A 25678-nucleotide genomic window follows, 5' to 3' on the forward strand; every position below is an offset into this window, starting at 1 on the left:
GATTCCTGTGTCTCATTTGGCAGGTATGTTCCTAGGCATTTTATACTGTCTAGTTATTTTTAGTAGTCTAAAACAATATTGAATAGTATGGCTGACACATAGTATAGTTTCTCTATTTTTCTTTTTTGATTAAATCTATTTTAGTGTTCACTTTGAGATCATTACTACCCCTACTTTTCTTACATAATAAATTCTACTCCTGATCTTTATTTTGTGTTTGTGTGTATCTCTCATTTTAATAGCATTTCCTGAAAGCAACATTGAATTCAATGTTGAATTCAAATGTTTAATCTGCTATCAGTTTCCATTTTGTAGGTAAATTTATCCTATTCACATTCTAATCTATAATTACTTGTATATTTTCCTCCTTCTTATTTTTCCCCACTATCCTTCTCACCCTATTCCTAGCCTTCTGATTTACTTCTACCCACTACCTTGCCCTCCTATTCCTTAACTTACACCCCGCTCATAGAAACCTCCATTATTCTCTCCCCCCATCCTATCCCCTTGCCCTCTTGTTTCTTTTTGAATTTAGAAGAGTTTTATACCCTTCTAGACATATTATTCCCTCTTAAATCCATTCCTATTGGTCTATACTCCCTTCTATAACCCCCCCATCCCATTCCCTCATACTTTTATTTTTTTCTACCCTTTTATTTCCTTATGAATTCAGAATACTTTTAATACCCTTGTAAACATGTATGTTGTTCTTTCTTTCTTTAACCCATATCTGATGGTGAGTAGGGTTCCAGCACTACCAGCCCTCTTCCCCTCTCTTATCCCACTGTGTCAATTCTTCATCTCATGCACTATTTGTATGAGAAAATTACTCTTTTTACTTTCTCCTACACAATTTTGCTTTTTAGAATCACATGATATTTAGCTCTACCCCAATCTTTCTTTCAAATTATTCATTTACTAATGACAATCTTAGGCGTACAGTTTACACTTCCACATACAAAAAGTAAACACTTTGTCCTTATCGAGTCCCTTATAATTGGTCTTTTTTTTCCATAATCCAAGTTTTTTTATTGTTTTTTTAGCAGTCACTTATGCCATGAATTCGTAGGGGATTACTGCCAACAGCTCGGCTTCCTTGCCATTGGTTCTCACAAAGTGTGCTTCTCTGGGTGGAGCAGGCTGGCATTTCAGTTGAACCCAGGTGCCTTTTTCTTTGGCTTCCTTCTTCTTCTGATCATTTTCCTTTACACGCTTCAGGAAGCTATCTCTGCTCTTAGAATGCTTAATATGCTCAATACACACATTAATTCTCTTGGCTAGAATCTTGCCCTTGACCTGTTTGTTTACAACAATGCCTGCAGCATGTTGAGTAACATTATAGACTCGTCCAGTCTTGCTGCGGTAACATTTGTGGGGCACTCCTTGCTGAACTGTGCCCATACCCTTGATATCTACAATATCATCCTTCTTGTATATTCACATGTAGTCAAAGGGGCAACACCATGTTTTCGAAAGGGCCTAGAAAACATGTAGCATGTCCCTCTCCTTTTTCCTTTTGTGTTTGTCATTTTGGCAACTCACTGGAATATGGCGGGAGCCGGCGGAAAGCCCTTGTAATTGGTCTTTAATATTTACATTATATTTCTCCTGGATCTTGTATGTCAAGTTTTCTATTAAGTTCAGGTGTTTTGGGACAAAATCCTGGAAGTTTGTCAACTCATTGAATATCCTTTTTCTAAATTCAGGATTGTATTTTGCCTGAGGTATGATGTTTTTAGCTACAATCCCAGTGTTTTTGCTCCTCAACATATAGTGTTCCAAGACCTGTGGTCTTTTAGTGTAGTCACTACTAGGTCTTCTGTAATTCTAATTGTGGCTCCACAGTATTCGAATTGTTTTTTTCTTGTTGTTCATAATATTTTTTCCTCAACCTCGGATTTCAGAATTTGGCTATGATATTCCTGTAGGTTTTCATTCTGAGTTCTCTTTCAGGTAGTGATCAGTGGAGTTTTTCTATTTCTATTTTCCCCTCTTGTCTTAAAACTTCAAGGCAATTTTCTTTAATCATTTCCTGAATTTTCATGTCAAGATTCTTTTTTTGATCATAGCTTTAAAGTACTCCAATTATTCTTAGGTTTTCTCCTCTTGTTTGTTCTATAGAGCTGTTGTTTTTCTTATGAGATGTTTCACACTCTCTTCTATTTTTTCATTCTTTTTATTTTGTTTTATTATTTCTTGGTCTCTTATAATGTTGTTGGCTTCCCCTTGCCTAATTCTAGTTTTCAAGGAGTTGTTTTCTGCCTTAAGATTCTGGATCTTTCCAGTTAATTGACTTTCCTTTTCTAGTTGATTGGCTTTCTCTTCACAATCTTCTTGGTTTTCTTAGATTATTCTTTTTAAAAAACATTTTCCCAGTCTATTTGATTTTTAAAGTCTTTTGAGGTCTTCTAAGAATTCTTTTTGGGGAGGTGATCATTTGATGTTACTCTGTGGGGTAAGGGAGGCTTTTTTTATTTTTTGCTCTGTGTCCTCTGAAGACAAACCCTGGTCTTCTCTATTCCCATAGTAATTGTCTATGGTTGAGTTCTTTTTCCTTTGCTTGCTCATTTTTGTTTTGTTTTTGTTTTTTTTTTTATTTTTAGCAGCTTGTTATTACAATCACCTCCTGTTTTGGGGTGTGGAAGATGGTGCCTCTGGCCTCAGGTCCTTCTTACTGTCATTTTTTGAGTATTGTCTAGGGCCCAACCTCTGAATTCCTTTCCCCCTCCAAGCAACAGCTGGGGCCTCCTGAGCACACTATGCTGGAAACGCTCATGCACACTGAGGACCCTTCACTGGCCTTAAACTTCAGTTCTCCCCTCCGGCATGGAACTGGAACCAAGAACTCAGTCCTCCTGTAAGTGCCCACAGCCAACAGACTCCCCACCCCACTAGAATCTCTTTGTTTAAAGTTTCATTGATGCCTTTCTAGTTTTTTGTTGATGTCACCTCCCCATGTGCCTTCTCCACTAAAACAAAGAAATATTTTTAAGCAAAACAAACTAATACATTGGTCATGTCTAACAACAGATATTTAATTCTACCTATCTGCCCAGTGTAACAGCAAGCACCCTAGCATACCGAGGATGTCCTGCTAGCACAGGTCCTTTGATCTGCTTTTAAAGGAAAAATAGGTTTTAAAGGAGTCAACAATCTTACTTTAATTACACATATATATCATTCACTAGGTCAGGGGGAAAAGGCCAGCACCCTGAACATCAGAGAAAATACAACCAGAGAAATTAGCATAAAGACCAACTGACAGTGCTTCCAACTGTCTGACCAAAGCAATACATACACAGTCACCAGAGGAAAGCACCAACTTCTGGGTTTTCAAAGGTGGAGAGGGACTCCTTAACTGCTACCCACAGTCCCATCCAGCCAAATTACAAGAACATTCTTCCAATGAGTGAGTCCTGAAGCAAAATGCTAACCTCCAGGATATATATATATATACAGCTAGAAGGCATCACAACCCTGTCCTTCAGTGCCTAATTACCAAAATATGTGAAAGCCTTCAAGCAAGCAGGTTTCCCCATAAGCAAGCTTTCCCTTTAAGCAAATTCTTCCCCCAATGAGCTTCACATGACTCAGGATGTATCACAGTTGTGAGCCGGAGTTTTAAAGCAGTAAAACATTTTGATTTAACACATGTGGTCCCATTAACTTATTAATGGATGGGGAAGATCTTCCTATTCCATAAACATTACATCCAGAGGAGAGAAGTTTGTTTCACTACCTGCACTTTGAAGTCAACATGAGTTGTTTCATGTCCTTTAGTCTTATTTACTTATTCACTATTATATTTATTTTGTAAATTATTCTCCCACTTTTATTCTCTGCTTTGATGATCTCATATACATCTTTCCCAAGTTTTTGTGAAATCTTGATGGTAATAATTTTTATAATGTAATATTTCATTACATTTGTGTGCCATAATCTTTTCAAACCATTTCCCCAATTTATGGGAACCTACTTTGTTTCCAGTTTTTTGTTTTTATTTTTTGCTGTCACAAAAACTGTCGCTTGTAAGTATTTTGACATATATGAGATCCTTACCTCTGTCCTACACCTCTTTGGACATCTAAGGGGCTGAAGGACATAGATTCTTTAGTGACTATTCTAATATAGTTTCAAATTGTTTTCCAGAATAGTTGTATCAACTCATAGCTCAATCAACAGGCCATTCATTGAAATGATTTCTAAGCCTTCTCAAATTAAAAAAAATCAAATCAGGAAAATTATTTAAATAATATTTTAAAAATAGAAATAGTTTCATTGAGTCTTTTAAAATGGTAATTAAATATTTGGGGAGAGACTAAAGCTAAATAACAAGCTCTCTTTTCTAGTCAAAAGTATCTATCTGGTCCACTTAGGTGGCAGGAGTGGGGGGACACTCTCTGATTGCAGAAAATGAAAAGAAAAATAAACCTATGCAAAGGTTAAAGATTGATATTTCCAATTACATGAGTCATTTTTCCTCTTTATTCCCAAATATTGATCACAGTAATATTCCTACAGGATTGAAGAAAATATCTTCCTCAAGCTGAATTGTTGGAAGGTGAGGATATTCCTTGAAATTAAACACCTTGAAACAACTCACAAAAAAGGAATGGAGAAAATGGACAAAATTGTGAAAAAAATAAGTACAATGGAAGAAACACTAAAAAGGTAAGTAAATGTGCTGTACTAAATGGTTGTATATGGGAAGATTCCTTGTCTTGGTGACAATGAAAACACCGTACATCTAAAACTTGCTAGTTAGGAAAAGCTTTGCAAGTCTGTTGAGGTGAAGAGCTTAGAATATAGTATTTCAAAGTCCTACTTTAAAAGTTTCAAAAGCTCAGTCAACATTATTATATATTCACTATTGATAATACTAAATCTCTTTAAATAACCTCTGAAGTCCCTTCCATCTTTAAACCTCTGATCCTTTGATCCTGTTGTAACCAATAAGTTGCTATCTGGTAAAGCTGAGAGGTTTACAGTAGAGCCTGGCTCGCTACTCCTACTGGTTAAGTTGGTAGGAGAGATTCTTTCTGGATCATACTTTCCCTTCTAGTAGGTGGCCCAGGCCTTCCCTCTTGGTCCATGCCCCTACTCTACCACCTTTGAATTGAAGGCTGGAGCTTCCCTGATTCCCCTACATCCTAGTCACCTGATTTGGGTTCAGCAATGACTTCGGTATCCTAGGGGGGGAATTGTCATATCACTCATGTTTTTTTTAATAAGGCTATTAATAAAACTGAAGCCAAGATGAAATCCTATTTTTAACCAAGGACTTCTGTTACATTTCAATTCTGTTTATTTCCAGCTAGTCACTAACATCTCCCATGAAACCTCCTTGTTATTGTTTCAATCCTTTCTGACTCTTCATGACACCATTTAGAGATTCCTTGGCAAAGATCCTGGAGTACTTTGCCATTTCATTTTCCAGCTCATTTTACAGATGAAGAAAGTGAGGCAAATAGGGTTTCTTGACCAGGGCTACCCAGCTGGTACATGTCTGAGGTCAAGTTTGAATCAAAACCTGATGCCCTATCCATGGTACTATCTAGCTGTCCTTACATATTCCAATGTGGAATTTATATATACATACATATATATACATACATACACATGTATATTTGGACAAGGCCAATGAGGAAATTTATTTTTCTTGACTATGCATATTTGGTGTTTTAAACTTTATTTTTAGTTTTCAAAATTCATTCCCACAAGATTTTGAATTACAGATTTTGTCCCCATCTCTACCCTCCCCCCCCAACCCCAAGAGGGCATATATTCTGATTGCTCCTTTCCCTAGTCTGCCCTCCCTTCTATCACTCCACTCCCTCCCACCCCTTATCCTCTTTCTCCTTACTTTCCTGTAGGGCAATATATATTTCTGTACCCCACTGCCTGTATATGTTATTTCCCAGTTGCATGTAAAAACATTTTTTAACATTTCTTTATAGATCTTTGAGTTACAAATTCTCTCCCTTCTTCCCTCCCCACCCACCCTCCTTGAGAAGGCAAGCAATTCAATACAAGTTATATATGTATAGTTATGCCAAACACTTCCATAATAGTCATGTTGTGAAAGACTAACTATATTTCTCTCCATCCTACACTGTCCCCATTTATTCAATTTTCTCCTTTGATCCTGTCCCTTTTCAAAAGTGTTTGCCTTTGACTACCTCCTCCCCCAATCTGCCCTCCATTCTTTCATCCCCCCATCCTCCCCTTCCCCCCTACTTTCCTGTAGGGTAACATACCCAATTGAATGTGTATGTTATTCCCTCCTTAAGCCAAATCCAATGAAAGCAAAATTCAATTATTTTCTTTCACCTACCCCCTCTTCCCTTCCATTAGAACAGCTTTTTCTTGCCATTTTTAGGTGATAATTTACCTTATTCTATCTCTCCCTTTCTCCTTCTCCCAATATATTCCTCCCTGACATCTTAATTTTATTTTTGTAGATATCATCCTTTCATATTCAACTCACCCTATGCCCTCTGTCTATATATATGTATATTCCTTTCAACTACCCTAATACTGAGAAAGGTCTCATGAGTTACAAATATCACCTTTCCATGTAGGAATGTAAACAAAATGGCTCAACTTTAGTAAGTCCTTTATGATTTTTCTTTCCTGTTTACCTTTTCAGGCTTCTCTTGATTCTTGTATTTGAAAGTCAAATTTTCTGTTTAGCCCTGGTCTTTTCATCTAGAAAGCTTGAAAGTCCTCTATTTTATTTTGAAAGTCCATATATTTATTGAAAGCCCATATTTTGCCTTGGAGTAGTATACTAAGTTTGGCGGGGTAGGTGATTCTTGGTTTTAATCCTAGCTCCTTTGACCTTCAGAATATCATATTCCAAGCCCTTCCATGAAGCCCTTAATGTAGAAGCTGCTAGAATGTGTGATATCCTGATTGTGTTTCCACAATACTCAAAAAGTTTCTTTCTGGCTGCTTGCAATATTTTCTCCTTGACCTGGGACCACTGGAATTTGATGACAATATTCCTAGGAGTTTTCTTTTGGGGATCTTTTTCAAGAGATGATCAGTGGATTCTTTCAATTTCCATTCTACCCTCTAGTTCTAGAATGTCAGGGCAGTTTTTCTCGATAATTTGTTGAAAGATGATGTCTAGGCTCTTTTTTTTTATCATGGCTTTCAGATAGTCCAATAATTTTAAAATTACAATGAGTTATTGTCTTCCAATTTTTCATTTATTTTGATTCTGTTTTATACTTTCTTGATTTCTCATAAAGTCACTACCTTCCACTTGCTCCATTCTAGTTTTTAAGGCAATATTTTTTCTGTGGTCTTTTGGACCTCCTTTTCCAATTGGCTAATTCTGCCTTTCCAGACATTCTTCTCCTCATTGGCTTTTTGGAGCTCTTTTGACATATGGGTTAGTCTACATTTTAAGGTGTAATTTTCTTCAGTATTTTTGGGGTATCCTTTAGCAAGTTGTTGACTCGTTTTTCATGATTTTCTTGCATCCCTCTCATTTTTCTTCCCAATTTCTCCTCTACTTCTCTTACTTGATTTTCCATATCTTTTTTGAGCTCTTCCATGGCTTGAGACCAATTCATATCTTTTTTGGATGCTTTTGATGTAGGCTCTTTAACTTTATTGACTTCTTCTAGCTATATGCTTTGATCTTCTTTGTCACCAAAGTAAGATTCTATAGTCTGAGTCCTTTTAGGTTGTGTGCTCATTTTCCCAACCAGTTTGTTTGACTTTTGAGCTCTTCTTCAGGGTATGACTGCTTCCAGAGGAGAAAGTGCTATATCCCAAGCTTCAGGGGTTTTGTGCTACTGTTTTCAGATCTACTTCTATTCTGAGGTGGTATCCTGGCCTATGCTCTGCTCTGTGAGTGCAAGCACTCCTTTCTGTCCTGTAACTACCAGGAGGACTCCCTCTCCACAGCCACCACAAGCTCTTCCACCCCAGTGCTCCTCCTCCCCCAAGGAGCACCAACCAAGGACTGTAACCCAGATCCAAGCAGGGCAAAGAAAGAGAACCTTGCCTCAGTGCCAGCAAAGAGATCCCTGCACTCCCACTCTGATCAGCCACTTGATTCCCCCACTGTCTGTGGGCCTGGAGCTCCAGAAGCAGCCACTGACATTGCTGCTGCTGCTTCCCTGCCACCACTGCAGCCACCTCCACTGCCCCTGGGGCTGGGGCCAGACTGAGCCCTTCTCTCACCCAGGTCCAACAGGTTTCCCAGTGACCTGCTCTGTTATCTTTGGTGTTTGTGGCTTGAGAAGTCTGGAGACTGCCACAGTAGCCAGTGTTTTAGTACCCTGAGGCCTGCTCTGCCTGGTCTGCTCTGTCTTGATCTGTCCTTGAGGGGCCCATGCTGGGCTCCACTCTGCTCCCAGCACAGTGCAATAGACCCTTTCCAGCAAACATACAGGCCCTCTCAGACTGAAGACTTGTTTCATTCTGTCATTTCATGGATTCTGTAGCTCTAGCATTTGTTTAGAGTGATTTTTACAGGTATTTGGAGGGATTTGGGGGAGCACTGAAGTGAGTTTCTGTTTTCATACTGCCATGTTGGCTCTGCCTCTGAGTTGGAATTAACACATTGACATGCATCACAAAGCACTTTGGATCCATAAGTTTTTATTTTCCCAATGAGATTAAATCAATAAATAGAAATGGTTTTAAGAAATAGCAAATATTATATAGAAAGCACTTGCAAAATTGCTCACAGAAGAAAGAATTAGAGGGTGGGGAGAGTTGAAAGGGGAAATTAAACTTTTCAAATATTTTCTGAAGCTCTTAAACACATAGTCTCACTTGTGGCCTCATTCACTTAAAGTGAAACCCTGCCCCATATCAGTTTTTTTTTTCTTTCTTTGTATCCCTAGCTCTTAGCACAGTAACTGAAATGAGTTCTTAATAAAAGATTGTTGACTTTACTGGCATACAGGCTTTATCCTTGACAGGGATATATACCTGAATAGTATTGAGGGATATTACTCTTTGGCAGAGAAGGAAGAACAAAGCATCATGATGCCTAGGTAACACTGTGACCTGTAAATTCCTACTCCCAAATATTGAAAAGAACAAAAATAAGCATTTAAAAATGTTTGTAAAATGCTTTATACACACACACACACACACACACATATAAAGCTAAATGAATGATTATTATATTACCACCTTAATTATTTATGATAATAATTATTTAATTACTACATTAATTATTATTCAGACAAAAGATCCATAAGATTTATTTATATATTTAGTCAGACTAGTGGTTCCTGGACTTTTTGCTTGGTGAAGTGACCCACAGACCAAAGAGGAGAATTAGCCACACTTTTCAGTTTGTGTTCCTAAAGGAAGAGTTTAAGTAAATTTTTAAAATTAGGTATATTAATTAGAAATATTATTTTCTGGTCCTCCATACTTTTCTGCAAAATAGCTGGATTTGTAATCTTGAGAAAAATCCATTTATAACTGACATTCTAGTCAATATAATAATAGATCAGTTTCAAGAAATTTCAAACAGGGAACTATTTTTTGTTAACATGTTGAAAGCATTTGAAGGATAGATGTAAAAAAAACAAAAGATTTTTGGTTCCCCAACATCATTACTCTAATTCATTGAAAAGCTAAAAAGTTAATATTCTTTAAAATGTAGCTAAAATAGTGGTTTTCCTAGGCAAAAGCTCCATTAAATGTATTTCTTTAGGAAGGCTTGGGATATATATATTGGAATATAATGCAATTATTCTATTAGTCACTTTTTTTTTCTTTACAGTTTATTGGGTGACTTAAGAAAAATAAAAAAACAATGCCAATCCCTCACAATTGAAGAGGTAAGCAAGCAGGTAAGAAGACTTCAAAATGTCTACCATTAAGTAGACTTTTTTCCTTCTAAAGATAATATTCATCCTTCTCTCATCATCTTCAAGAACCTTATGCTCTTTTTTTCTTGAGGGGCATATCCCAAACTGACAACAATTTTCTGACAAAACTGGAAACTCTAGGATCTAAGGGGTCAAGACTGGGATGCAGTTTTCAGGGCTTTAAATCTCACTCATTGATGGTAGAAAAAGGTTTGATTTTCCTGTTCCAACAGGAAACAGCAGATGCATCTGATAGGTTAATGGGGTATTTATCCATATCTCCAATAAAGAATATTGTAGTTGTGTGACCCTGGAAAGTCCCTGAGCCTTTGTCTACCTCAGTTTCCTCATCTCAAAAATGGAGATGGGGCAGCTAGGTGGCTCAGTGAAGTAGAGCACCAGCCCCGGAGTCAGGAAGCTCTGAGTTCAAATTTGGCCTCAGACACTTGACACACTTACTAGCTGTGTGACCTTGAGCAAGTCACTTAACCCTCAAATACTCTACCTTCCCCACCTCAACAACAACAAAATGGAGATTGCACCTACTTCCCAGGGGTGTTATGGGATTTGAATGCAACAATATTTATGAAGTGCTTTGTCAACCTTAAAGTGCTACATGAACAGATTACTATTACAGTAATCCAGGCAAGAAGTAATGAGGTCCTGAATTAGCATGGTGACAATGGAAATAGAAAAGAGGGGAGAGATTCAAGAAATATTGTAGAGATGGAATTGACAATGCTTGGCAACTGATAAATTATAGGAGAATCAGTCAGGTTTTGAGCATAATAAGTGACTGGGAGAATGATACCATCAACAGAAATTGGGAAGGTGGGGTCCAGAAATGATCTGGAGAGAGGCCTGGTTTATTCTGGGACACGGGTTTCAGACATTATTGGGACCTCTAGGGGGAGAAATTTAGCAGCAATTGGTTGTAAATATGAGCCTCTGTAGCTCCATTAGGAGAGAGGTTAGGGATCAAGTAACAGACTTGCCAATCAACTACATAGAGAGCCCTTTAGATTGCCAAGAGAGGGACAGCATAGAGAAGAGGACTGAGGATACAAAGCTTGCATTTAGAAGATAGGAGAAGAAAAAAGAGCTACGTAGGAAAACAGAGATGGAGCAAAGAGGCAGGAATACAAAACAGATGAGTTTGAGAAGCAGATTACAAACCTTGTACATAGGTACAATATAGTTTTGTATTGTAAAATTTATATTTATGTATTTATATTGTGTATGTTTGTATATATTTCATATTGTATAATTTATATGTATATAAAATGTAGTTTTGTCATGGTTGGATTGGAGCACTTCTTAGGGAGCTTTTCCCTTGCTCAACTACAAGCACAAATTGCTCTTTGTGATGAGGCAACAACTCCTAATTACTTCCAATGCCTGAAGACTATGTCAAAGAGGATTGGTCACTTGCAAAGGAATGGACTCTTAGGGTGGAATCTCCCTTCTTCCAAAGAGATCAGAGAGGCTACACTTTCTTTTGAGTGCATCATTTTGAGATTCTGTCTTTCTCTTTGACTTCTTCTAATAAGAAATGTTCCTCTCTACCCCAGAGACAATGGAGGCTTCAAGCACTTTGTGGTGAAAGATTATGTCTGAGTGCAGACCTCAAATTCTTGGCTGCCTCTTCTGCTTTATGTGTCTTTCCTTGGTATTAAGGAAATAAAAATTGTGAGACAATGAACAATTAAATAGCAATTATGTAAATTTCCAGCCTTGATGCCTAAGTTTAGTACTTCTTGGGTTCTTCCATCAGTGCTGGTTGCACCATAGGAGATATTCCCTGCAACTGCACAACTTCTCAGAGGAGAACATGATGATTGACAGCATCATAATGAACCAGAAAAAGTCTATAGAACCATATCTGGGTAGTCCCTGGCTCTGGATGGGACTGATTACTCAGACAAGAAAGTGAATGTGAAAGGTCTTCAGCGGTTCCTACAAAGCGACTTTACCTTCAGGAGATATTATAATGATGGTGATGGGATCTCACTTATTAATGCATAGATAATATCCTCTTATAATAATTAGCTTGTTTTAAGCTTGGAGAGCATACAATGGCACTTGAGATCCATAGGAATCCACATACCTTCTGGGACTTTAGGGAGGTTATTTTAGATGAAAAGTTACGAGTATAATACTGAGAAATGATGCAAGCCCTCAGGAAGATTCCTAACATTGAGGAAGAGATTTGGTTTTCTGCCTTTATTGGTTAAATAAATGTGTGTATATGTATCTATATGTAGGTAAAAATTAACCCCCAGTCTCTTTATGGTTGAAACAAAATTCAGGTCATTAGAAATGTTTGAGTTAACAAGCAAGGAAGTAATTTGTATGAAAGGGAAACTGGGGAAAAACCAGGCCTTTTTCTTGGAGCTGAGGCAGCATGAATCTTCTACTTCATGATGACTTGCAGCAGATGGCCCTTTGATATCTCTCTTATCTGCCACAGTCTAATCCTATCTTCTCTTTCTCCTTTCCTTCTTTGACCAGAGGCTGCTTTCCTGCTTATCTTCTCATCAGAATCCTACTCTTTCCTGTCCTCAGCTAGTCCCTGACATGTCCAGTTCTGAAATAGTTCCTCCTTTTCATACAAGCTCTTCAGGGAATGAGCAGGCCTTATAGCCTTTCACTGAGGCAAGAAGGAATCTCATACTTAGTTCAGACTGATTCAATCAAAAAGAGTTCTTAACTAACAAAAGTAATTATCCCAGAGATGGAATAATTAGTGGAGCCCCATCCTTATGTAAACAAGACAATCAATCTATTTGAGGTCTGTGTGTGTTTCTTTTGTGATGGATAAAATAAATAGCTTGATGAGAGGCAGCCCAATGTAGTGGGTAGAACTGGACTTGAAGTCAGGAAGACCTGAGTTCAAGTCCAGTCTCTTATTTGTAGTGACTGTGTAACCCTTTCAGTGTTCTAGGTAATTCTCTAAGACTAACTTTCTCTGCAACTTAGTCTTAAAGAGTTACCTATGAAGTATTGAGCACTTGTACTATTGGTAGAGGGAGTTCCCCCATTGGGGATTTCTCTATATCAGTGGAATCACAGGTGCAGGCTGGATATTAAATGTCTATCTTGAATATAGATATCCAATATCCTCTTCTAGAAGGGATCCTGTTAGTCACTTTGGGGAGAAAGACTAGATATGAGGCATACTTAACCTTTGTTTTAGATACTTTTCTTGTTTATTCTCTGTTCTAGAGTGTTATTCTGGGTAAGGGCATAATGAGCTAGAGAGAGATGAAAAACCAGCTGACCTCTCTCTTTGCGGTGAAGCTGACACCCAGCATGAATCTGGGCTCCATGTCCAGAGCAGGAGCCCCTTGTGGGAAGGGCCTTCCCTATCTCTCTACCTCCCCCACACCAGACCACTGGTCATATAGGAGATTTTAGTTATCCAGGCATCTGATGCAGCTATTTTTCTGCCTCAAACAGAATAGCTAATAACTTCTTGACCTGCCTTCATGATAATTTTATCCTCCAAAAAATGAGGGAAACAACAAGGAAAAATTGTATCCGGGATCTAATTCTCACTAATAAGGAAGAGAATGATTCCATGTGGGTGGAAATGCCAGCTGCCTTGCAGGGAAGTGACCATTGTTTCCAAGAGTTCATTAAAGAGAAGGAGTGGAAAAGTGGAAATAATGCCCTTGTATCCTAGCCCCTGTCAGGTCTGGCTACTCCTATAGCTGCCAATTTGTGGATGTGGACTCCTTGAGCCCTCTGTCACATCTGAAGATTGCCCTTGCTCCCAAGTGGATGTCTGAGCCCATAGGAGACCTTACCCTCTGGTTTCAAAGGGGCCTGAAGGGGAAGACATTAGAAGTAGGCAGGTTTTCCCCAAGGGTGCAGACCAGAACCTGAAGGAAGAACTGCTCTTTCCCTACCTAAGTCCCTTTGCATGCCCAAGAATGGTTACCAGTATCTTTGGTATCTTTAGCTTATTTTACTTAGTTGTTATGTATTTCCCATTATGCTCCCTACCCTGATCCCCCTGGCAACTTGCTCCCTCTGCTTGTTTACATTTAGTTTATAATTACTGCCCCATCTCTGCAGATGTCCAACCACAGGGGGGAAAAACACCTGAATCCACCTAGGTGAGGATTTTTAGAACTTTGCTCCTGAGGAAGATAGAGGTTTTTCCATATCTTCTTTGGTCTATAGGTGAAGCTTTCAGCTTGCCTTTGACCAAAAGGAGGAAATGATGATCATTAATACCATTTCATATCATTTTTGTAACTTTCAATAAGGGCCACAGCCTGAACTCATTAACCAGCTGAACCTAAGCTTCTTTGTTCCCTGAGTGAACTTAGAAAATACCTCTTCCTATGTCAACAAGGACAGATCAGGCTGACTTAAGAGCATTCTTTCCTCTATCTGTGGCCATTAAGGATGAGACCTTAACCCCAGACACTATCTTGAATAATGTGACTTTTTCTTATCTTAATATTTTATTGGCATATACTATGTTATGGAACGTTAATGGTAAATTTAACACAGAGAGCCTGGGCTGTAATTTCCATTCACACTTTGTCAACTCTCTTATCTGATTGTATTTACAACCTATTCCATTAAGGAAAAATCCTTTTTTCTTGTATCATGGTTAAACATACATGGGGATCATAAAAATGAAGTAACACAGGCTTGCTGAGTTGGGACTAAAATAATGTATTTAAGCCTTGTCATTTCTTTGTTCAGGCAGTCAGACTTGGTCTGGCCCCATACATGTATGTCTGCTAATTTTAAGGAAATAAATGAAGTAATATAAAATTTTCTGTCACTTAGCTCTGTTTTCCTTCTTTAACCAAACATACAGGTTGACAATACAAAGCCGCTGTCTCCTGAAACATCACATTTAGAGACAAATACTTCATCTTCCTCTACAAAATGGTAAGTATGAATAAAGATGAAATCCTGCTGTCAAAAAAAAAGTAAGAAAGCAGTTAAAACTTGGACACTAGTTTGTCTATTTACTCCCACATCTTGCCAGGGTAATCCCTATGGATTCATGGCAAATAAGATGAGTATCTCCTCCAACAACTTAAGACAGTGACAATCTTCATGTGAGCATAACATTAAGAATGTAAATTCCTTAAGGACAGAGACTAGATGGTATTTAATCTTCCTATCTTCTCTGTCATGCACAAAAGAGGCATTAGAAAAGTACTTCCTAATTGAATTGAATGGGACATAATGAGAAAAGGCTCTATGATGCTATCAGTTAAAGAAATTAGGGTGATTGTAAAACTTCCACCTGAAATGTAAAAATAAGAATAAAATGTAAAAAAAAAAGTAGCCTGTGATTGAAAAAGAACATGGTGTATAAATTCAAGAAAGTGTTCTGTAACAAGATTTAGAAACCAAAAAAAAAAAGAAGAAAAATATGTATCTCAAATTCAAGAGAATAATTTTGACTTTTTCAAGAGGAAAAAGCCATTCAAAATGAATAAAATTTATTATTTTAAAACCATTCAGTATAGGTATAGGTGCCTTTGGGTGCTCACAAGTTGGAATTTTATGTTGGGTACATAAGTTTATTATTTATTATTTATCACCATTATACATTGGGCATATAAGTTTTCATTTAAGAGCTGAGACATTTTGGAAATGAAAACCAATGCATAGGATACATACCTACATACCTACATATATACACACGTATATACACACACATACATGTATACCACTCTTTCATAAATAAAAAAGTCTTGAAATATGAATTAAATTAAAATTTACTTTATTTGACTTCTTTTGAAAGCTAAAATTGTATCAAGTGAAACACTAAAAACTCAAGGCTTTGATTTAAAGCCTGCCTGTCCAAAAATGTACCAGTTCAATATTCACAAAAAATTAATGTTCTTTGGAAAATCAGAAAGGAAAAATTTTATCAATGATGACAAATAGTTTGGGGTACTGCCTTCATTTCTTCATTTACACAAGGCAAACATATGAGAGAATGAATCAATATTTTGTCACTTCAGGAAAGGCACCTTCAATCTCTAGCTACAATTTAAATACCTTTCAGGCCTGGCTAGATTTATTTTTATTGAATGAATGAGTAAAAAAAACTGATGGTAGCCTTCATTGGTTTACATTAAAATCTAGCATAACTGCCAAGAGACACATTATCGATAAGACTTGTGATTGTGTTGGTATAGAGAACTCCCAGTGAGCAACTTCTTTCTACGAAAGCACATCAGCGTCAGTTCTGCCACTCGCAGTCTTAGAGTGTCTCCTGGGGCAACGAGAAATTTGACTTTTGCTTAGGATGACATAGCCAATATATGGCAGAAGCAGGATTTAAACTCAGCTCTTCCTGACTCTGATCCTGGCTCTTTAGATTCTACTCCATGTTGCCTATGAAGAGATAAACACTGGGAGGAAATGCCAAGAAATTTGAAATGCATTCATGAAACTCATTAAATTGATCACCAAAAAGATTAAATAACTTTGTTACCTATTTTATTCTTTGAAGTACATCCAATACTCAATGCTCAACCAATGGTCTATAAATGTAGTAGTCTCTTCCAATGATACAGTCCTAAATTATACACACTTGACAACCCTGGGTAACTCTAATCTACGTTTTCTCAAAAATTTGTTGGGGAGGAGGTAGGAATAGGAAGACTAGGACGAGGCAGCCAATGTGCTGAAGGTCTTTGTATTGGCAACCAAAAATGGGCTCCTTAGCACTTAGTCAACAAGTGCCCTTGACTAGTTTGGCTTTTTCCCCTGAACTGAATGCTGTTTGTATGTTGGACTGGAGTAAGCTTGTCGGCCCCTTCACCTTGCTTCCCTTGCTTAAGCTGATGGAAAGAACCTGTGCTTTCCCGGTCAACCCCTTCACCTTGCTTAAGCAGACTGAAAGAACCTGCGCTTTCCCCGGCGTACCTTACACCCCCGCAGAAGCTGGATGGTTAAAAGCAGCTCCCGTTGGAGCCAGAGGCTGCTACAGCCACAGCCACAGCTGCAGCCACAGCTACAGCTACAGCTACAGCTACAGCCACAGCCACAGCTGAAGCAGGAGCTGCCAGTAGCAGAGCTGACTTACAGGAGGAAGCTGAACAAAGACTTCAGGCCAGTGGGTAATCTTTTTACCATAGAGGGGGAAGCATGATTTTGCTTTACGCAATCATGCTTCTCTGTAGCCTCCTGGTTACTCTTTCAAGGCGTACTTATTGGGCCTGGAAACTTTTCATTAATATGTCAAAATGGGGATGCTGGTTCATGGGTTGGTTACTGTGGAGCCTAAATATATGTTTTGATTCTTCTGCCTTCTACTTTGAGAGTTTCTTATATCCAGCGGTTCTGAACCTTTCAGACGTGTTTATGATCCTCTTTGAGATTATAAACTCTGCCCTCCTAATACATTTGGTGACAAGGATGGGATCGCTAGGTATAAGATCTCTATTTAGAAGCAGAACAATTTCAGAGGAAGAGATGAATATCCCAGGATGGGAGGATCCATTTTATTCCTCCCTAGCAAAAGAATTGGCTAAAAAAGCTGGACCCTATGAAAACTGGGAACCAAGGCTACGGAGAGGAGATCCTAGGGATTTGGAAAAGTGTTTACAAGAAGTTGAGATTCAGTCAGGGGCATCACTATCTAGGCAAAGCTGGATAGTGTTATCAGCCTACCGGCTAGTATACAAAAGATTGAGATTAAGTGAAAGACATGGGGGCACTCCTACCCCACAGCAAGAAGGGGAATCTCAGATAGCAGGAGACCAAACTGACTCAAATGAGAACTTTTCTATTAATGTGGCTAAGACCAACAGGAGACCAAAAAAGCCCAGAGTGCATTTCAACCCAGCCCAGAAAGAGCCTGACTGCCTGCTTCGTCCTAGCCATGGTGGCAGAGGAAGTGAGTGGGGGGAAAATGAGACAACTACTGGGGTTCAGGATGTCCCTCACACAGAGAACAGGAGATGGTTAAATGATCAGACAAGGGCTTGACCCAAACAAAGGAGGAAGACAGAAACCCGAGGTGAAGATTTAGTTACAAGGGAAATTCAGGAAGATTTCTCACTGCAAGAGGTCACAGATATTTTGAGTAGATTCAGCCAAAGAATAGGAGAACCATTAATATCTTGGATGGTAAGACTCAGTGATCAAGGTGCCAGTGGAATATCAGTAGATAGGACAGACTGTATGAGATTCATAGGTATCAGCCATGATCCTCTAGTTCAACAAGCTTTTAGGGAACATCATCAGCAAGGAGATGGTGATAGCAGGACTACTCTGTTGGCATTAGCCGCTGTGGGATGCAATAAGAGATATGCTACTGATTCTATGTGGCTCACTGAGCACAGACCCTGGTATTCACTTAGAGATTGTATCATGAGACTAAAGGAGGAGGTGATGAAGACTGCCATTATGATAGGAACCGCAGACAAATATTACAATGATCCAATGGGACTGCCTCATAGGAATTTAATAATTAGGACAGCTCCCCCTGCTTATAAACAACTAATTTTGAATTTATTACTTGGAGAAGTAGGGAGCCGTCTTACAACAGTGATAAATAAGATTTTACAGTTACATGACTTAGGTGACTGGGGAAGGGATAGATCTCCTCGAGAGAGAAGGGTGAATAACCAGCAAACTTGGCGCCAAAGGAGAGTAACAAGGAAAGAAATGTTTACTGCTCTATTGAGAGCAGGGGTAGGTTTTGAAATGATAGATGGAATTCCAACCAATGAATTATATAGAATGTATAGAGATAAAGGACTTGATAACAGGAGAGATAGGGAAATAAGAACTGCTCCTGCAAATGCTACAGATGTTGAACCTTCAAACCCAAGTGAATCACATGAAAGGGAATACTAGGGAACAGGCCGAACCCCAGTCCAAATTAAGGAAATACACAGGCTGGATTGCAGACCTCACATTAACTTGACCATATATTGGAAAAATGGGTCAAGTACGGTAACTGAGGCATTAATGGATACTGGGGCCGAGGCCACCCTTATTTATGGAAATCCAGACAAGTTCAGCCATGGAACTCCTATTACCATTACAGGACTAGGAGGGACTGAAATATCAGCCAGGCAAGTTAAATTAATGATGAAAATTGGACAGTTGCCCAAGAAAGAATATAGTGTGGTTATTGTGCCTATTCCCGAATACATCATTGGAATAGACATATTGAAGGGTATGACCTTAAATTTACCCGAAGGGAAATACCAATTTGCTGTGAGGAAAATGGGCATTAATGCAGTCTTAGTGGGGAAAATCAAGATGGATCCAATCACTTTGCCCGAACCTTCTAAAATAATTACTTTGAGGCAATATCGTGTGCCAGGTGGGCAAGATGAAATTGCCAACACTATAAGAGAATGTGTTGAGGCAGGAGTGTTAGTCCCTACAACTACTCAATGGAACAACCCTGTCTGGCCAGTCCGAAAGTCAGATGGGACATGGAGGATGACAGTAGATTATAGACAGCTGAACAAAGTGACTCCTCCCTTGTATGCTGCTGTCCAGACACGGTTACTTTAATAGAGAGAATACAAAAACAGTGAAGGGACTTGGTATGCAGTTATTGATTTGGCCAATGCCTTCTTTACAATCCCAATAGACCCCAAGCAATGGAATCAGTTTGCTTTTACTTGGCAAGGCCGACAGTATACATTTACACGCCTGCCGCAAGGATATATTCATAGCCCAACTATTTGCCACAGGATTGTAGCTGAACATTTGGATGAATTAAAGTTACCTGGTGTACATCTTACACATTACATAGATGACATCATGATACAGGGAAAGAATATAAAGGAGGTGGAGGAGAGTTTAGCATTATTAATTGACCATATGAAAAGCAAAGGATGGGAAATCAACCCCGCAAAGGTTCAAGGGCCAGCTCAAACTGTAAAATTCTTGGGGATACAGTGGAATAGAGGACTGCGAGAAATTCTCCCACAAGCTCGACAAAAAATCCAGGATTTTCCCACCCCTACCAATAAGAAAGAGGCCCAAAAGTTCATAGGGCTATTTGGTTATTGGAGACACCACATCCCACATTTGGGACAGATTTTAAAACCCTTGTATAAAGTCACCAGAAAGAAATATGAATTTGACTGGGGACTTGAACAAAGTAGAGCTTTTGAGGAAGCAAAGGCTGCTATCCAATTAGCTCTAGACTTATGGCCTATGCAAAATGGGCCAGTGGAGTTACAAGTGACTGTACAAGATGACTATGCAAATTGGAGTCTGTGGCAAAAACAACAGAGCCGAAGTGTACCTTTAGGCTTTTGGTCAAGGAAACTGCCCTCATCTGGAGTGCAATATACACCTTTTGAGAAGCAGCTGTTAGCTGCATATTGGGCTTTAGTAGAAACTGAGCAACTAACTCTGGGTCATGAAGTGGTATTAAGGCCTGGAATTCCAATTATGACTTGGGTAATGAGTACCCCAGCTTCTCACAGAATTGGACATGCACAAGAGGCAAGCATAATCAAATGGAAGTGGTATATTCAGAATAGGTCCAGAGCAGGCAAAAATGGAGTTTCTGCTCTACATGAATCTGTGGCGAACATTGATACTGAGAGCAATGAAAAGCCCCTTGAATCTAAGCAACAGATGGTACCATCCTTAGTGAAATGGAATAATGGATAGACGGACTAAATGAAGAACAGAAGAAACATGCTTGGTTTACTGATGGGACAGCAAAATATTTAGGACAGAAGAGACATTGGAAAGCAGTAGCCTATAACCCCTGTACAAGGAGAACTCTGGAAAGTTCTGGGATAGGTGGAAGTAGCCAATATGCTGAACTGATGGCAGTGCATCAGGCCATCAGAGCAGAGAAAGGAAGACAGTGTCATATATTTACTGACTCGTGGGCGGTAGCTAATGGATTAGCTACGTGGATGCCTATATGGAGGAATCAGAATTGGGAGATTCATGGCAAACAAGTTTGGGGTAAAGAGTTATGGGGAAAATATATGGGACATGTCTTTGGTTACAGATCTGTCAGTTTTTCATGTTGATGCTCATGCAACCCTGACCACACCAGAACGTGAGTACAATGCACATGCGGATCGACTAGCAAAGATTGCTACTGAATGTATTGTCCCTACTCCGACTCCAACTGATGACCCAGCCTTAGCAAGATGGGTCCACCAGACTGCTGGCCATTTAGGGGTCCAGGCCACCCATCGATGGGCACAGGATCGAGGTATCAGTATTTCTCATGCGTTGTTAAAACAAATAACAGAGGAGTGTTGTATATGCCAATTAGAAAAAGAACGAACTCTTCCTAGGATAGTTACTGGAGAAATAGCAAGGGGAAAAGTTCCAGCCCAAATTTGGCAGATAGATTATATTGGCCCACTACCCCAGGATAAAGGATGTAAATATGTATGTACGTGTGTTGACACCTATTCAGGTGTACTAGTGGCTTGTCCTTATAAAGACGCAACTCAGAAAAACACCTGTAAAACTCTAGATATTGTAAGTTTATATTATGGAACCCCAATGCAGATTCAAAGTGACAATGGGTCACATTTCAAGGGCAAAGAAGTGAAAAGATATTGTGTGTTGAATAATATAGAATGGATATATCATATTCCATATTACCCACAAGCATCTGGGCTAATTGAAAGAATGAATGGATTGTTGAAAGAACAGCTGAGAAAATTAAGCTCTAATAATTCATATCTACATTGGAAGGATAATTTGTCTATTGCCTTACGTAATTTGAATAATAGGCCCTTAGGGGGGAGTACACCTCTAGCCAGAATGATGACCCCAAATCTGCAGATCAGAGAACAGCAAACATGTGAGATCCAAAACATTGAATTTTGGACTGTGAGGGAAGATGTCCCACTACCAAGTCCAGGAACACCTGGTTCAGCAGGATATGATTTACATTGTATAGAGAATTTTAGGTTGAATAGGAAAGAGATAAGAAAAACCCCTACTGGAGTATGTATGAGAATCCCCAAGAATCATTTTGGACGGATATTACCTGAACCAGGATTAGCGGCTCAAGGAATACATGTATTGGCTGGAGTGATAGATTCTAATTATCAAAAAGAAATTGTTGTGACACTCCAGAATATGGGTAAAAAACCTGTACAATTTTGTAGAAATGATAGGATAGTTCAAGTGATTATTATCCCCTGTGAAAAAATACCCTTTGTGAAAACTGACCCTCCTCCCAAAATAACTACTAGAGGGGCAAAAGGGTCTTGCTCCATTGATAGAATAAAGTCAGGAGCTAAGGTATTGGTAAAACGGAAGCCAGATGATATTCCAAAGGCTGCAGAAGTTATAGCCCATGGGAAGAACAACACTGTAACAGTTGTCTATTCAGGGGAAAATAATTACCAAATCGTACCCCTGAACCATATATTTTACCATGAATAGGTTATAAGAATAGATTCACAGACTCCACAGGTATGGCTGATGCTGGTAAATGCCATAAGCCACTCAGAGGAAAGGTGACCTTGTGTGATTAACAGATGAAAACTTGTACATTTGGGGAAAGGCTGGGAGGACAATCCTAGTCTCTATCTAGGATGGGATCCTCTTAGTTTAATTTTCCCATTGTGTTTCCTTGTACATCTGGGGAAAGGCTGAGAGGACAATCTTAGTCTCTATCTAGGGTGGGATCCTCTTGGCTTCCTCATTATGTTCCTTTTGAAAAGAAACATTTCCCACCTGAGTTTGGCTCTGATGTTGGATCTTTGCATAACTGAAATCTCAACCAAACTTGAGATGATTTTATTTGAAGAATAATAGTCCATACTTCTCTACTCTTTTTGTCCTTTGTTTTGGCTAACGTTGTTGCTAGTTCTGTTTCCTTTAGGCTTAAGCACCCTGCACTTTCTGGTGACTGCCTAAGCACATAGCATTCTTGGAATTCCTGCCAGCTCGTTAAAGAACTGACCTCTGGAATGGGACTTTTTGGGGCAGGGCCATCTCTACATCCAATTTCAGCATGAAGAAGCTATGGAAAATGAGACCTTCACCCCTTACCCCAAGATTTTGAGCCCCAATCATTCAAGGGGGGGTGGGAATGATGATAGTGTTCTATGTTTACTTATTTTGTGTTATCTTTGCTATGTTGTTTTATTATTATGATATTATTGATCCTATGTAATGGATACAAGGATTTAGGGGTGGACATTTGAATTATTAATAATTATTTTGGGGATGATTGATTGAAGAGATTATCTTGCTGGGACCTAGGGGTGGATCACATTTTAATCGTAAACCAATATTTAGGAATGTCACCAAATGATATGTTTTGCTTTATAATGAATGATATGTTTTAGTTTCCTTTGTAATTGGATCACAATGTATGTTCTAGGATACATGGCTGATTAGATTATGTATCCTATAACAAGGGGTGGAGTGTATTGGCAACCAAAAATGGGCTCCTTAGCACTTAGTCAACAAGTGCCCTTGACTAGTTTGGCTTTTTCCCCTGAACTGAATGCTGTTTGTATGTTGGACTGGAGTAAGCTTGTCGGCCCCTTCACCTTGCTTCCCTTGCTTAAGCTGATGGAAAGAACCTGTGCTTTCCCGGTCAACCCCTTCACCTTGCTTAAGCAGACTGAAAGAACCTGCGCTTTCCCCGGCGTACCTTACACCCCCGCAGAAGCTGGATGGTTAAAAGCAGCTCCCGTTGGAGCCAGAGGCTGCTACAGCCACAGCCACAGCTGCAGCCACAGCTACAGCTACAGCTACAGCTACAGCCACAGCCACAGCTGAAGCAGGAGCTGCCAGTAGCAGAGCTGACTTACAGGAGGAAGCTGAACAAAGACTTCAGGCCAGTGGGTAATCTTTTTACCATAGAGGGGGAAGCATGATTTTGCTTTACGCAATCATGCTTCTCTGTAGCCTCCTGGTTACTCTTTCAAGGCGTACTTATTGGGCCTGGAAACTTTTCATTAATATGTCAAAATGGGGATGCTGGTTCATGGGTTGGTTACTGTGGAGCCTAAATATATGTTTTGATTCTTCTGCCTTCTACTTTGAGAGTTTCTTATATCCGGCGGTTCCGAACCTTTCAGACATGTTTATGATCCTCTTTGAGATTATAAACTCTGCCCTCCTAATACAGTCTTCCTCACTTTCCCCCAGCATTGCAAAGGTACCAATGGATAACTCTGGCTATACACCAGTCATCTCTCATAACCAATGCAGGAAGTTATCTAATTCATTGATGATGTTTTTCACTCCTGCTCTTTTTTGGAATTCCTCCTTTTTTATGTTGTATCCAACCACCATAGATTATTCTATTGCTCTCTGTGAAATAGTCACCTTTAGTTCTTCAGAGGCAATGTTCTTCTACATCTGGCTGCCATGGAGCAACACTATGTTAATGTTTTTAAAATTGGCCTTTGCTTTCATGGGAAGCTTGGAGTCATTAAAAGAGCTTCTTAATCTCCAGAAGGAATATATTCTCTGCTCCTTCCTTCTTTTTAACTCGTCCATCTGTCCATCTGTATGGTCTCTCTCAGATGTATATTCTATTTGACAAGATTGCATATTGACATATTAGCAAAGGAATTCTATATCCACTTGGTCTTCCCTTTGTGGATGTATAGGCCAAACTCCTTTGAGTGATTACAGCTCTCTTCCAGGAGATTTTGCAAAATTCTTGGTCTTGGTGGTTTATGTTTGGACAATGTCACCAGATTATGGGAGCCTCTGAAGAACCTTACCCTCCACAGGAAATCTCTTTTCACTTGGACTCTATATTGGATAGCATCTGTCAGAGTAGCTAATATATATCTCTCTATTTTATGTCTGGAAAGAAGAAATCTCAAGATTCTCACCTTAATACTTGCCCTCTTGCAAAAGGAGGTCTGGTTTAGGGGATTAGCTCTGATCTAAAACAATAGCAAGAGGTGGATTAATTTATTCACTCACTCTTTTAAGCCTATCCATTCATTTATTCAAGTGATGCCAATGTTGGGGTGGTCCAGGAAAGAGGGTTGTTCAACCTCTCATATTTGCTTTCTTCATTGCTTACTTTCTGATTGCCTAAATAGATTTCCCAGTATAAACCTTGAAGTTTGAGCCTATACTCGGTCATTTCCTTCACAAATTTATTGCATGTACTACAAAAAATGGCCATTTTAAGGGTTTCAGAGAAAAGTTCTAACTTCATATCCTGATCATGTTTATACTTCGAAGTTATATTGCCTGTGATTATCTTCATGTTTATAATGATATTTTCTTTTTTTGGCAGGAAACATATACTATGGATCTTCATGTTTCTTTGTGTCTTCACCATCTTTGGACTTTTGTGTTACACATTGTTTATTGATTCTACATTTATCTTTGAAACCATGCTCCCTAGGATTCTTGGGCACCGAAGAATGTGGAAACTGAGAGAACTCATTGTTCCCTTCTTTTATTTGGAAGTTGATGACTTGTTGCCAACTTGAAGAAAAAGCGCTGGCTTATTATTTTCCCATTTAAAATTCTAGCTTTTGTTATATTATTGTTATTACATTGTTTTTCATAGGATACTACTTTAGAAAATATTAATCATTAAATGGCCATAGGAAAAAAATAAAGTATTGATGTTCTACTTTTGCAGTGGAAAATTTATTTATTCCACCCTCTGACTGCCCACATTGATGCATCTTCCTCAAACCATTGTCCTTCCTCTCAAGTAGTTAATGATTAAAGTTTGTGAAAGAGAAGGACCTAAATGACTTCCCCTTTGAGTAGTGATTCTCAAACTTTTTGGTCTCAGGACTCGTTTACATTGTTTTTACAAATTATTTTTTTGGAGGGGGGAAGGCAGGGCAATTTGGGTTAAGTGACTTGCCCAAGAT

At 38.9% G+C, this 25678-nt stretch overlaps 1 protein-coding gene across 1 annotated transcript in view; it reads left to right on the plus strand.

Annotated features, from left to right (window-relative positions):
- The window catches only part of SMCO2 (single-pass membrane protein with coiled-coil domains 2), a 48889-nt gene extending 23607 nt beyond the window's left edge, over positions 1-25282 (plus strand). The window contains exons 5-10 of the mRNA XM_036760789.1: positions 1044-1116; positions 2733-2857; positions 4522-4671; positions 13565-13700; positions 14692-14765; positions 25084-25282. Of these exons, the coding sequence (XP_036616684.1) occupies positions 1044-1116; positions 2733-2857; positions 4522-4671; positions 13565-13700; positions 14692-14765; positions 25084-25282 (757 nt within the window). The remainder of the gene's footprint in view (positions 1-1043; positions 1117-2732; positions 2858-4521; positions 4672-13564; positions 13701-14691; positions 14766-25083) is intronic.
- Positions 25283-25678: the final 396 nt, after the last annotated feature.

The sequence above is a fragment of the Trichosurus vulpecula genome, chromosome 5 (assembly GCF_011100635.1).
Source record: "Trichosurus vulpecula isolate mTriVul1 chromosome 5, mTriVul1.pri, whole genome shotgun sequence".
In the NCBI taxonomy this organism is placed as follows: domain Eukaryota; kingdom Metazoa; phylum Chordata; class Mammalia; order Diprotodontia; family Phalangeridae; genus Trichosurus; species Trichosurus vulpecula.